Raw genomic sequence first — 13,531 nt, forward strand, 5'->3', positions numbered from 1 at the left:
AATTCTTGTGCATTTCAATATAAATATATTTAGACAAAACCGGTGCAACGAAGTGGCTATAAAGGTGGTTCCCAGCTAATTTCTGGAGTTCACTTTTACATATCGTGGTCTCTTAAGCACGTCCTCAATAGAGTAAGTAACATGTGCTTGCAGCTGCGCTCAAATGTGGCGTAGTATATCTCGGCATATTTTGGAGCCCACGACACTCTAGCAAGGCGCTATGAAAACTAATATTTCAAAGCCGCCCTTTTCTAAAGACAAGCACTTGCAATCTCTCTAAGCTCGTACATTCTTACACTACTTTAAACACTGCAGCTATAAATTTTACTTGGATCCAGTACAGTGATGTGAACCGCTCAAAGGAAAAATGCGCACATTTAATAGGTTGCACATATTTTAAGACCTACTCCTATTTCTAAGCTTATCTATAACTAGCATCGCTTGGCAATATTGCAAATGAGCTTATAGCATGTGTAGAACCAAAAGTGTTGTTCACTTTTTAATTGGAAGACAATAAGCGAACTTCGGTTAAATTGTGCCGCTATGTGTAAATACAGTTTACTCACAACTTAATCAGAACTTACAAAGACTACAGGTCTTAGTTTGAATCATCTGAAAATGTAGATAACATGCGCTAAGAAGTTCCGTTGGTTATGTCCATTTGAACAGACATGCGCAGAACCAACTGTACCGCGTAACCCATCGTTAAATGGAACATTCAGTAGTGATTTGCATAAAAGCTAGAGCTTAATTATGGTATGAAGGCATATATGACAGCGCATGATGCCCCATGCCAGCCTGATGTGCTTCTTTTGTGTTCATCTAGTAATGTAAAAGAAGCATAATTAAATTGACATTATTAGCAGTTACGTACTTGCCATAAGAACGAAGCTTACTGTATATCAGAAATCAACTGAGCATTCCTGAGTTTCACAAAGTCACTGGAGTCACATTAGGCTCCAATGACTGAGTCACTGAACTGAGTGATTAGAACATTGTAAGCTTTTACGATGGAGTTATTGGAGGAGATCTGAATCAACACTTGTCAGTATTCACATAGACTCGCCCATCAAGCTTATTCATAATCTCACATTTCCCATACTGTCAACACGTGCCTTTACTTCCGACATTTTCAGCCACGCTGCTTAACCCTTGAAAGTAAGAAGCTTGACTTGTCCGAGGTCTTTGAATTATACAGCGTTAGAGGGAAAATGTAGCTAGTAAAGCAATCACTTTTAATTGGTAAACAACTGATCTATTGGGACAGCAATGAACACGTGTTATCGGATCTAATGAGAGACAACAGTGGCTGTTATTGCCGCTTTGCATCGCCACCTTACCTGCCAGCGAAAAGCACAAGTGTCTGTGCGATATAATCTAACACCTTCAGGCTCACTTTAGGCTGCACTGATGCTAGAGTACATAGCCAGACCTATAGAGCAAAATATAAGCTTCACGAGATGTCGCCTTAATAAACTATGACACTGTGTACATACTAATACAACATTTCTAACAGCTTGAAAACAGAATATCAGCTATCTTTAGACTTTAATGCTCCCTTGTAGCTCTTCTAAGAAGATATGACAAATCAAGTTTCCGCGATACAGTGCCTCACCCCAGAGCAACTCACTGAAGTTTTGCATTTTTTCTGTAATTAACACTTACACTGTATAGTATATGAAGCATTTCTAACAGCCTAAAAAAAACAGAATGTCAGCTATCTTTTTGACCTAAATGTTCACTTCTAGCTCTCTTAAAAACATTTAGCAAATCAAATATCTTCGACAACGTGCATCACCTCTGATCAACTCACTGAGAACCTATAATGAAGAAGATGTGAAAAACATCAGGAAAAAAAATATTAACCTAAACTGCTGGGCAAAAGAGCAGCAAAACTGAGATAAAGGAAGAGTTGTAACTTATATAGAAAATGGGAAACTTGGCTCGCGAAGAAAAAAATACAAGGGGAACATGATATTTTTTGTACATTTCAGAGAGGAATGCTGTGTTTCTTCGAGGCTCAACAGAAAAGCACATACCTAAGCGAACAGCTTTGCCATAGGCTCATCAGGCTCAACAGAAAAGCACATACCTAAGCGAACAGCTTTGCCATAGGCTCATCAGTATATAGATGATTAATAGAGGCTGGGCTATTTAACATTAGGTACACATGCGTAACTTTGGGATAACCTACAAGCTACTCTCATTGCTTTCCTTCTCTAATGAAAGTTGTGGCTCTCAGAGGTAAAAAAAAATCTTCAATATTCCTTCTGAATGGAAGAAAAAATAAAATAACCTGAATAGTATCAGAAGCTGCGCTAACTTTAGCCTCGTTTCAAAAACGCTGGTTCAACAGTGCAATCACTGGTGCTATATCATCATTCTAGTTCCGCCATTCTTAGTTTTATTCCCAAATTTACTTATGGCTACTACATATAAATGGATAACTGTGGTTAAGAAAAGTTGGCAGACAACTGTCTACTGCATTTTTGTTTACTAGCTAACAGAACGACATGCAAATATATCCTATATGTTGCTTAGACATTAAAATATTGCACGCACGAGACGAGGCCACATGCGTGGGTGTAGCTGTTGCTGTTCACAATATCAAAGCCTGCTGTTTGATATTGAGATATTACAATTTCAAGCAGTTACTAGCATATGCACTTGATTCTACCGTTTCTTCATACCATCTATTTTTATTTAACAAGTCACATAAGTTATCTCGCGGCAGCACTTTTGCAGCACTGCTTTTTCAAAAAAGTTGAACGTTTTTGATCTTGCGTGATCGTTGAAATCAAATCTACGCAGGCTTAATTACAGATCCTTTTCTTTAGTTGTTGCAATACGAGCCTGGGATTATATACAAGGTATTTTTGTACACGTGAAAACACGGCATTCCGAACAGCTAGCCTATTATAGTCATGCAAGTCTATTGTAGATATTACATAAGCTCATTATGTATTCTTGATATGTTAATTAACATGATTTGTGACGTTGGAAGCACGTACAGTCGTTTTACAAGAAAACGGGTGTCATGCTGTCTCTTATTACTCGAGGTTGTACAAGAGCCTACCTCCTATCACTAAGTTACTGCCCACTTGTTATACTGTAAGCAAACGCATGAAATATTGCGTTAAAAAGACCATTTCAGTACAAAAAGTCGAAAACTTTAGCAGGCCACCAGTTGGTATGCCATGGCTAGAACACACTTCTGAGATTGACATCTTTTAACAGCTGGGTACGATCATAAATGCAAAAAGATAACCCAACATTACATTGTTCTCGTTAATTGATTGTAATTGCCGTCAGTTAATTGCAATGCACAAAAAAAGATACTGATCAAAAATATTTTAAGCTGAACTTAAGTTCAGTAAGGAGAGACTGCATGAAATAAGTAACGTTGTCTCCTTTGAGCATTGCTTCGTATCTTAGACTTTTGAGCAGCTAATATTAAATCATATATGTACCAATGCTGACAACCGTTCCATTAGAGCTTCTTTTAGAAGCTATTATTATGATGCCATGTTTAAAGTCAGCCGTGCGCTTGATCTCATTGTACGGTGTTGTACAACCGTGTAACAATGTGTGAAAATTTTACATATAAACACTCTGTGGTTATAGATGTGTCTGTGGCAAACTTTACGTCATGTAACTATTAAACGTCATAAAGAAGGAACCAATATTAGTGGCTGCAGGTGTAAGTACTGTCTTCAAAAAGCCTCTGCAGCTCTTAATGCTATGTTTAGGTGAAGCTCTATGTTTCCTATAAGTTGATGTTCCTCTTGAAATGATGGTTTGAATTAGGCATATTGAAAAGCTGTGCATGAACGCATGATTTCTTAGATCGTAGTACTACTCACTAAAAAAATTCATAACTTATAATACTTATAATGAACACAATGTCTGAGCATTCAGTTAAATTACGGTACCATAAAGAGCGTTGCGTTACGCACCTGCGCACGTGTAATTGTTCGAAGGAACCGACAGTAATTTCACCAAACGAGATTTATAGGATGGTATATTAACGAGGATAACATTTTTAATTTGTCATGGTGCTGTTCTCGTCTTAACATTTCGAACACTGCAGTAAACGGCACTTGCAAAAGTGTCAATGTTTTTAGAAGATTTTTAGGCGGTCTTTAGAAGCCTTGAGTATCTCGACACTCGTCCACGTAACCTGTTGGCATTCCAGTTGCCTTCAGCATTCACAGAGGGTCCCGCACACAATACTGTTATATGCACGCAAAGTTCTGGCACGTCATAGATAAAGTTTAGCGATAAATTACTCGTTGTATTTACACGCACACACTCGAACACAAGCACAAAAAAGTTCCGCCTCGAAGGGTAGTGCGAAGTTTTTTTTCCTTTTTCGACGCCACCTCCAAAGTCACAGCGCTGAAAAAAAAATGTGGGTCTCTTTGCAGTCTGTACCACACACAGCACTGTTTGGCTTTTTGTTTGTCCTTGGCTTGGATACAAACTAACGAACACATCTTCGGGAATAATTAACGGAAGGACGAGGGAGTGGTCATTATTGCTCCCGAGTCGACTGCAATATGGCAGCCAAGGGTCTATAGGCCAGGAAGTGAGTGAAGTCTATGAGGAAACAACGTCGTCTTGGCTTGCGTAGATCGCACGAACAAGTCGCTTTGTGGGAATCGTGAGGAGGGCGGCGCTTTAGGGAAGTCATATTCCAGATTCGGCTATCCCTTCGTCATCTGCCGAAAGAAGCAAAATGCAAACATGAAGTGAAACTTTCGTTTTGTTAACTTTCTCTAGGCAAAAAAAAAAGGATTATAAATGACAAACTGTGCCATTTGCGAGTGCGCTAATTATGACGCAGTAAATAAATTATGTGGGAAGAACTTGGAGCTGCGATGGAGAACACTATAAATGAAAATTACTTGCAAGTTATATTACAAAGGTTTCCAGGTCGTGTAATAAGAAAGCAAGTGATACAGCCATATTTTTAATAATTATTTTCATCGCTACTACATGCCAATGGATTTGCATTTAATGGACAGTGCATGTTATTTTTAAATGGACATGTTGCAGTTACCAATGCTTACATTGTTTTTTGAAACATTGCAACTATTTGAATAGATGACATGTGCAATAAAATCTAGCTATGAAACATAAAGAACATCAAGCAGAATGTCACGAACATTTATAGCCGCGAAAGGTTATGCTGTCATTGATCTTAGTGTCATACATGCATCATTATTGGAACAAAAGTTTTTCTGTGTGCGTTCCAAGAAAATTTGCCAGCCATCAATATTTGCATGGTAAAATGAAGACACATAAAATGTAGAAACTGCCAGACACTGCAAAAAATAGGGAGTGCAGAAAAGGCAACGATGAATTCTATTGGGGTATAAGAAGATACTGTGTAGTCCAGAGACATTGAAAATGAGAGCTATGAAAAATGCAATCATAACAACTATGTACACCCTGACAATACATATAGATAATTTTCTTCGCTTAGGAGTACAGGCAATCATCCACATAAAACACTGATATAACGAATTACTGGATACAGTGAAATAGGTTATGCAATGATGTGAACCAAATGTTTCTCCGTGATAACAGAGTGAAGCGAAATAATCAGGTATTTTTGGTGTTGGAAGGAACTTCATTACATTGATATTTGACTGTACAGAAATATGCTGATATTATAATCAAGAGACACCTTATCGCTATGATAAACAGGTTACTGTTATAGTTTGCGCTGCTATAAGTGAACTTCACAGTATCGCAAAAGTGAGAGAAACATGAAAGCAAAAAAAAAAACAAGCATAAGAAGTGGCACATGCCGCAGAGTCCCAAATGCAAATCCATGCAAGGGTGTACAGCCACAACATGAAATATCCAACAGGCAAGCGCACAAGGGCATATAGATAGGATTATGCCAACTTTTGCCATGCAGTAAAAAAATAATTGCTTTGGGAGAGGAATCAGCTAGGATCTTGGTCTCTGAGAGCCCCTGTATATGATTTTAGTTATAAACCCTTACAGAATCATCAAACTAAAAATTAGTATGGCTTGAGTGTCATAAATAGAGTATAAGAAAAAACACCTCACAAAATAAAGATACGGGGCATTGTATAAATTCTTTACTTGATCATTTTTCTTGCAGTGGTTTATGTAATGAAGGCAATGAAATATCAGCCTTCATAGTATGCGCACCTCGTACACTAACCATGCTCCTATTTATACCTCTGTTTTAGATGTCTGGTCTGCACCGCTTATGTGAGTTGTGTATGAAAATATTGCGACACATCAATACTGTCCAAATGAGTGATCTACATATTTGTTACCTAAATGGTTTGTAATACTGCTGTGACACATTAGCACATTTCTGTTTACGATCCATTGCGATATATAATGCTCTGGTATAACGCACGTTCTACATATATTAAATGATATCGCTGTAGTGAATGGACCCGCTCTACTGAGAATGTGTGGTCTATATTTTGCATAATTGCGAAGATAGTGACATTGTCACAAGGCCTTAATGCTGTTAAGCAGTGTTATGTGTAGCGTACTTAGGGAATGATGTGTACACTCAAATGACGTCAACGTACTGGCAACACCACTCCTGTGATGATTGACAAAAGATAATTTGGCATTTAGATGTGCCAGAAATATTGAATAGTGCCACACTTAGGTAATGCTAAAAATAAACTGAGCTGAAAGTCTACATGTGCGTGATCTGTCTTGCCCTCTTCTATCCATGTTCATGACTACTTCGGTGAATGATGATATTACATCAAACGTATACTTAATAAATATATTTTAAGCAAACTAAACTTCAGCCAGCGGTCACAGTGCAACTCAAGCAGGCATCTTGCATCATGCTTCACTTGATACGATTCAGGTCATGGAGATGTAAGGGGGAGAATCTGGGGTCATATTGCAGCACATTCTCTCTGGCGATACTTAAGCGTGACATTCCCACAGCGTCCAATTTCACAATAACGGGCATTAATCAATGTTGTGACATTACTCAAGACATGTTGTCGACGCACCTGATATGATGTGAAAAAGTGGATAACAGTGGACTTTCCTGCAGGCTTATTTTATCGAGCAGTATGCTCCCAAACCTCTAGCAAACGAATGTTGTGACGAAATATATTCCCTGATCTTGGTCCCGAGCGCTACGCTGAAAACTACACTGCGGACGACAATTTTCAGGCACACTGCATTCTTCAATGCACAAACCACTCGGCTAAACTTACACAAGTCGATATGGAATAGATATCTCAGAGACAGGTGCACATGTCACGTGGTTGTTAAATTCTCGTTATTCAATAAAAGTTGTAAATATTACTTAATATTAAACAGAGTGGGCAGCAGGGATGCCGTGACAACATGAAATAACCGATGTCACAACGAAGAATAAACTCATACATTACATCCCTCAAAAGTGTAAGAGCCTGAAAGCATTGCCAGAGAGATGAGTTTGGAATGTGACACCCGGATTCGAGCATGTTTTGGGATGCAGGTATGGGAAACTAAGCTTGCAGGTCGTTTGGGAGGTGGCAGTCTAGAAAGATTGCCAGAATAGATACCGTGTTTTGCAGAGCTACAGAGCGGCGGGCTAATAGCTTCGGGCTGAAAATAGAGAGAGAGAAAGAGAGAGAGAGAAATAACATCACAGCACCTAAGTACGTATGCAGCTGATTTAAATATGTAAATTCTCACTTTCCCAGAAATGCACAGTGCTTGCTTGAAAATTGGGAAAGAAACTATATGTAAGAGGTCCCGTCCCCTATTGCCTAATTGTGCCCATTTAACACACAGTAGAGAAAAAGAATTCTGGCTTAGGAACTATAGTACATTGTTTAGCTATTCTTTTAGGTTAAATCTAGAAGGCCTTGAAAACGATTATTTGGGTGCCAGTATTGCTAAGTTAGGTGAAATTCATGCTTAAAAGATGCTGCGCAAGGTGCTAAAAGGCTGGTTATACCTATGATTATCAAAAAAAAAGTAAAGACACAAGTTCTTGAATGGCGTTGACAACCAATTGACCACGTTTTCAGCAATTATGTATTTAATTCCTTTGGGTGTATGTTACGTTGTTTGTCACACTGAGATGTACAGGGCTTTGAGCAAGTATTTTTAGATGTGATCATAACCTTAACGCATTAGTGCATACAATATGTCATATTCTAGCGGCAGAAAGTTTTTGGCAGTTGCTTCTGGAGAAGATCGCGGTGTCTCAGATGCTTTAGACAAGAAATATCAACTGTGGTGAGGGTACACACCACGACCCACAACAACCAGCCCCTAGATGAAGCTATTTTCTTAAAGCTATTCCAGAATTTGTAGCAATATGGAACATCAGTGAACTGTTGGCCCATGCTGTGCTCTTAGTGCATGTTAAACCGTCATGTTATGCATGAAACATTCCGTTCGTCTTCTCGCTGATGGAAACCCGCTTGTATACTTCCAATGTGACTGTGTAGAGGTGTGGCTCACACAAGTCACTTCATAATTTGGTCAGTTTCGCTGTAAGCAGCACACACTGTCAGTAAGCAATGCAGTAAAATTGTAAACAGGGACATAAGTAATCTGACAATGTCACACAGGGGTTAATAAAGGAAGATTGCTTCTTGCAGCAAGAGACTAAAATAATCAAAAGTCTAAATTCATAATGCTAGCATTATTTCGTGAGTAATTTTATAGCTCAATAAAAAAAACATTGGAGGCAGTACACTAATAATATTTTAAAACTCGTACTACGCGGTGCACGTGTACAACTTCCAAATCCCCAATTATGCAAATTATTTCTTTGTGCTCATGGCTTCTCATTCTCGTTATCATGTAAAACCCTGCCCATTGCATTGCCCATATATCTGAAATAGCATCAACCTAGAGAACTGAACAGGCTAGTAGATATATTTTGGTGCCCGTCACGACAGCCCGGTACTAAAGTTCGTAGCATAGCACAAATTCACAATAAAACAGGCATTACTACGTGCCACCAGTTAGTAAAAACAGGAGAGAGAACTAAATTTTGTACGAATCCCCGTAGTGAATACCTGACACTACGAAGTTTAAATAGCAAGATTTTTAATTACGAATTTTCTGCTAGGACGTCAGAACAGTCATACATTGGCAGCTCTGTCGAACAGTAACATGCTCTACAATATTGTGGAGCCAACGAACATATTTACACGGCAACGCTGAGGTTATTTTCATCTTGGTTTGAAAGAAGACAAAGCAACGTTTTGTTTGTGTATGTTAACAAGGTTTTACTACTTATACATGTGAGCACCAACTACTTTGACATTGTGCTAACTTTTCATGACGATGCTTCTTTTGTAACGCTTCTTGCGTGAGCTACCATCTGTGCAGCACAAATTATACCAGGAAAATGACACTTCAGTAATTCCTATTTGTTATGCTTATTTGCTAAGCATGACATGCAAGGTAAAGAAACCTGTACAACTTTTATAACCCACTTTATGTGCAGATATGCTGCACTCGAAACCTCCTTACAATATTCAATTTGCATGCTTGAGTATGCCGCAAATTACTTACCCTCAAAACCTTGGTTGTCATGCGCTTCGGGTCGTGGAGAGTCTAAAACGTCTTCTTTTCCTTCAAGAACGCACATCAGGCACTGATGGATGCAGATGTACTGTTGCTGCAAAGTGACAACGCAAAACATTGCCATTCTTTCACTTAGCTGTTATGCGAATACAGACCGGACCGTTCTCTAATTATTAGACAGAAGAGCCATTCTCAACCAGTAAGCGTTCAACTAAACAGTTTCAAGAATCACTGTTTTCTTTAATTCTAGTCCGGTGCTTTTCGGTGGCGCACGGCCTGTGCTATGAACATGACATCGCATTCTTTCTTTTTTAATAAATGTATTTAAGGAGAGGTTCGTGCTTATGTGTGGCACTGGCTACTTCTCTTCTCTTGCGTAACAATTGTCGAAAAGTAGTGGACAGTCACAAAACTATACAAATAGGCACTGGACGAGCACTGACGCACTTAGTCACAGTACACTCAGTCCTCATAATGACGAAGTTACATATTACACGAAAATAACTTCGTTATATCCGAAAATTCGTTATAAATGTATATTCCTAACACCTCATTTATTGCAAGACTATTCTTCATGTACTTCGTTATAACCGATATTTCGTTATATCCGTGTCCGCTATATCGAGGTTTCATTGTATTTCAATAGAAATAAACGTTCACTCAACAGAATATTTCACAAAACACAAATATTCCCACAAACAAAATGTCCACACATAACGTAAAAATTTGCCAAGACACTCTCACAGTAGATCATTAGGCACTTGCACATTGTCTCTTAATTGCCGCACTCTTAGCTGCAACAGTCATAGTCTGTAGGTACAAATGCTGCTCAAGCAAGAAAATGCAAGAAACACGACAGAAAAGTAGCGAATGCACAGCTTTCAAGAAGGGAAACGCAAGGAAGCATTGTGACGGATTATTGTTACTTGGCAAAAAGCTCCGCATACAACGATATATTAGTGGACTGGCACATGTAGTTTCTCAAGTGGCATTAGCCACCTGGCCAAATGGTGGTGAAATGTGACATGCAATTTTGCCACCCGTTGTAAAAACAACACCACTCAACAGACACTTTTATTGTGTTTAGTGGCGTTATGCAGCAGTCAACGTAAATACTGCCACAGTTTTCTTTTTTACTTAAACTTCCAGGAAGACAAACGAAAGAAACGGGAAATTAATGTACCTGAACCCATGTTTACTAAACAGGACATTTTTTGGATGAAAGATCCGGGAATACGTGACCACTGTGTCAGTGCAGTTTGCAGTAAGCATTCAAATTCTTTACATTAGCCTGTTCTGCTGGTATTTATGATTTAAAAGCTACAAGTATCATGTTACCCTGCAATGAAAAAGCCTATGACAAGGGCCCCCTTACCTCATTCTGGACCATCCAGACCCGCTCGCGACGCATTTCGTAGACAATTCCGAAGATGTCCACCGAGTCGTACTTGCGCAGGCCTTGTAGAATTCGGTCCAGCGCAATAAACGTGCCGGAACGACCGACACCGGCACTGCAGAAAAAGAGGTGTTGTGAACGGGAATGTCAGCTTGAATCAGTGGTATGTTTATTCACCTGCCATGGTTCTTAGTTCCCTTAAACGTTCCACACATGCATCAACCAATCATCACACTTCTTTTTTTTAAATGCGAATGCATTTCTTAGTCGGGCTATGTAAGGCATCCGGCGTTGTCCGCGGCGCCCTCTCCCATAGCAACAGCTGCGGGCGCGCGCACTTATCCTCGCCCCTAGCAACCGGAGCATGTGGTGCGAGAGAGTGTAGGAGAGGGTAGGTGCAGTGCTTCGCCGCTACTTGTCTCGCCGTTCGCTCTCTCTCCTCCCTGCGCCCCACTCTCCCGTCCGCTCGCGCCTCACTCTCGACCGTTCGCTGGCTGGGCGCCTGTCAAGAACATCCGGAAATGTGTGCTCGAAGACGCCGCTGTGAAACGCCAACGCCGAAGCCGAGAACGCTGGCGCCCCACTCTCCCGTCCGCTCGCGTCTCACTCTCGACCATTCGCTGGCTGGGCGCCTCTCAAGGCTATGGCAGAAGTCGGTGAAGGCGAATGTCTGACGGCAACGGTACCCTCTCTAGGCGCAAGAAATGCATTCGCATTTCCTCACGATTCCCTTCGGGGAGGTGGCGGCATTTTTAAAAATTTAAGCAGGGGTGGTACCGGGATATTTTTACTGGGAAGTACCCACGACAAGTGAGTCCATATGGTGGAAGTATGGGGGGGGGGGGGGGGGGGGGGGGGGGCCAGAGGCAGGGAACTTATGCATTGTGTTTTGACTGTGTTTACTCTTGGGAGGGGGGAAAAAAGAGGGCAGGTAAAAAAATTTGGTGGAGGCGGCTAAGAAATTTATAAGAAATTTTGATCAGTCAGATAACTACTAATTGGCATAACACACTAAGGCAATAACGGATGTGGAAAATTATTTCTACACAACAGTTTTCTGACACAATCAAGAAACGCTTGAGCAATCAATTTGTCACCCAGAAGTATCCATCACCTGCAGTGGACTACGATGGGCTTGGTGTCAGGGATGACCCGCTCCCTGAATGCTCGGACAAATTTCACCAGCGTTTGCGGAGGGTCGGGCACTCCGAAGTCCGGCCACGTTGTGAAGTGAAAGTGTCTGACTATTCGGGATTGGTCTCCCTGTAAAGAAAACACGAAATACTCAGCGATCTTTAGCGATAAATCCAGAATGCAGCAGCTCAAAACAGTATGAGCACTGAAGTACATGTTCTAACACGTAACTCTGTATTATGACATGTATGACATCCTTTCACTGTTTCAAAAGGCTGACTGCCAACTTGCGGAGTCCTACAAACTTTAAAGGTTATTCAAGCTCGCTAGTATTACACATAAAACATCACTAGCAGTTTGCTTTACATTCCAGTTACGTTGATGCATTTGCCTTATATGTTCAATAGTCAAACCTTATCCCAACACGAAAATGTCTTGTTGCATCCGGCTGAGCATCGAGGTCAAACGCATGCACGTCGGCTGAACTTCAAGGTCAACAGCATGCACAAAGTTGTTTTCTGGGTTTGTACCGAGAAGAACGGAGCTATAGCGCTAAAAATAAAAATAGTCCTGTGTGCACGTAATATGGGCACTAAATTACAGAGCATAACTTCGCGGCCGTGCGGGTTTCCCCTGAATAGTTAGTTTCACAGCATAGCGGCTTCAAGCTGCTTTGAAACTGCCTTTCCAGGTGGGTTACATGCAGCAAAATACGTTTATTCGCCAGTTTCAAATACTATAATATTCATTCGAATATTCGAAGCACTCGAATATCCGCACAGGCCCAGACATGCGTATTATAACAAATATGTGGACAAAAATGTTACAGTTTTGCCGCAAGGGCGAAGCAATAAATGCGACAGCCACAATTCGAAATGTTATACGAAGTAAGGCTAGCAGCTGACTCCTTTTGCATCCGACCTGACGTAACTCAACAAAACGCTGGCGTAACGGAACGCGGCTGATGCAGCGAGAGAAGCGGCCTTCGTGCTGTCTACCGCTTCACCGCAAACTGGGCGCTGAGAACACATAACGTACATCGGTATGAGCCGTGTGCTGATCCCTGTCAAAATTGGGCGCGCGCGACCACCTCGCGGCCGATCAAAGCTCGCAGCTTGCTGCCGGAGCCACGCATCCACCCTCTGGGACCCCCCATAGGCCTTTTGTGCGATGGAAGACGGCCGGCAGCATTTCCTCTCCGCTTGAGCCTCCATTGTAGGCTGCCACCGCACGCTTTCACTCGCACATAGAACATACGATGTGCGGGACGATGTTATCGTCCTTGAACTTTTTACGGAACCTCATGGCTACACCGACGGCGAAAATGCGCCTGGAGCGTCCATATAATCGCTATCGCCGATAATATCAAAAAATGTGGGCTGCTTGCACTAGTGTTACAAGGCTGGAATTACAGCGGAGCTCCTGGCTGACCTAGATTAT

The 13,531-nt window shown here is 41.0% G+C and overlaps 1 protein-coding gene across 2 annotated transcripts in view; it reads right to left on the reverse strand.

Moving 5' to 3' along the window:
• Positions 1 to 4,454: 4,454 nt before the first annotated feature.
• Positions 4,455 to 13,531, reverse strand: part of LOC119401542 (tyrosine-protein phosphatase 10D) — a 188,610-nt gene continuing 179,533 nt past the window's right edge. The window contains exons 24-28 of one of the 2 annotated variants that reach the window (XM_049418787.1): positions 12,072 to 12,220; positions 10,937 to 11,072; positions 9,550 to 9,655; positions 7,575 to 7,617; positions 4,455 to 4,721 (exon numbers count right to left, since the gene is read on the reverse strand). In XM_049418787.1, the coding sequence (XP_049274744.1) occupies positions 7,604 to 7,617; positions 9,550 to 9,655; positions 10,937 to 11,072; positions 12,072 to 12,220 (405 nt within the window). In that variant the 3' untranslated portion in view covers positions 4,455 to 4,721; positions 7,575 to 7,603. The remainder of the gene's footprint in view (positions 4,722 to 7,574; positions 7,618 to 9,549; positions 9,656 to 10,936; positions 11,073 to 12,071; positions 12,221 to 13,531) is intronic. The other variant, XM_037668432.2, reaches the window with a different exon arrangement.

Source organism: Rhipicephalus sanguineus, chromosome 8 (genome assembly GCF_013339695.2).
Source record: "Rhipicephalus sanguineus isolate Rsan-2018 chromosome 8, BIME_Rsan_1.4, whole genome shotgun sequence".
In the NCBI taxonomy this organism is placed as follows: domain Eukaryota; kingdom Metazoa; phylum Arthropoda; class Arachnida; order Ixodida; family Ixodidae; genus Rhipicephalus; species Rhipicephalus sanguineus.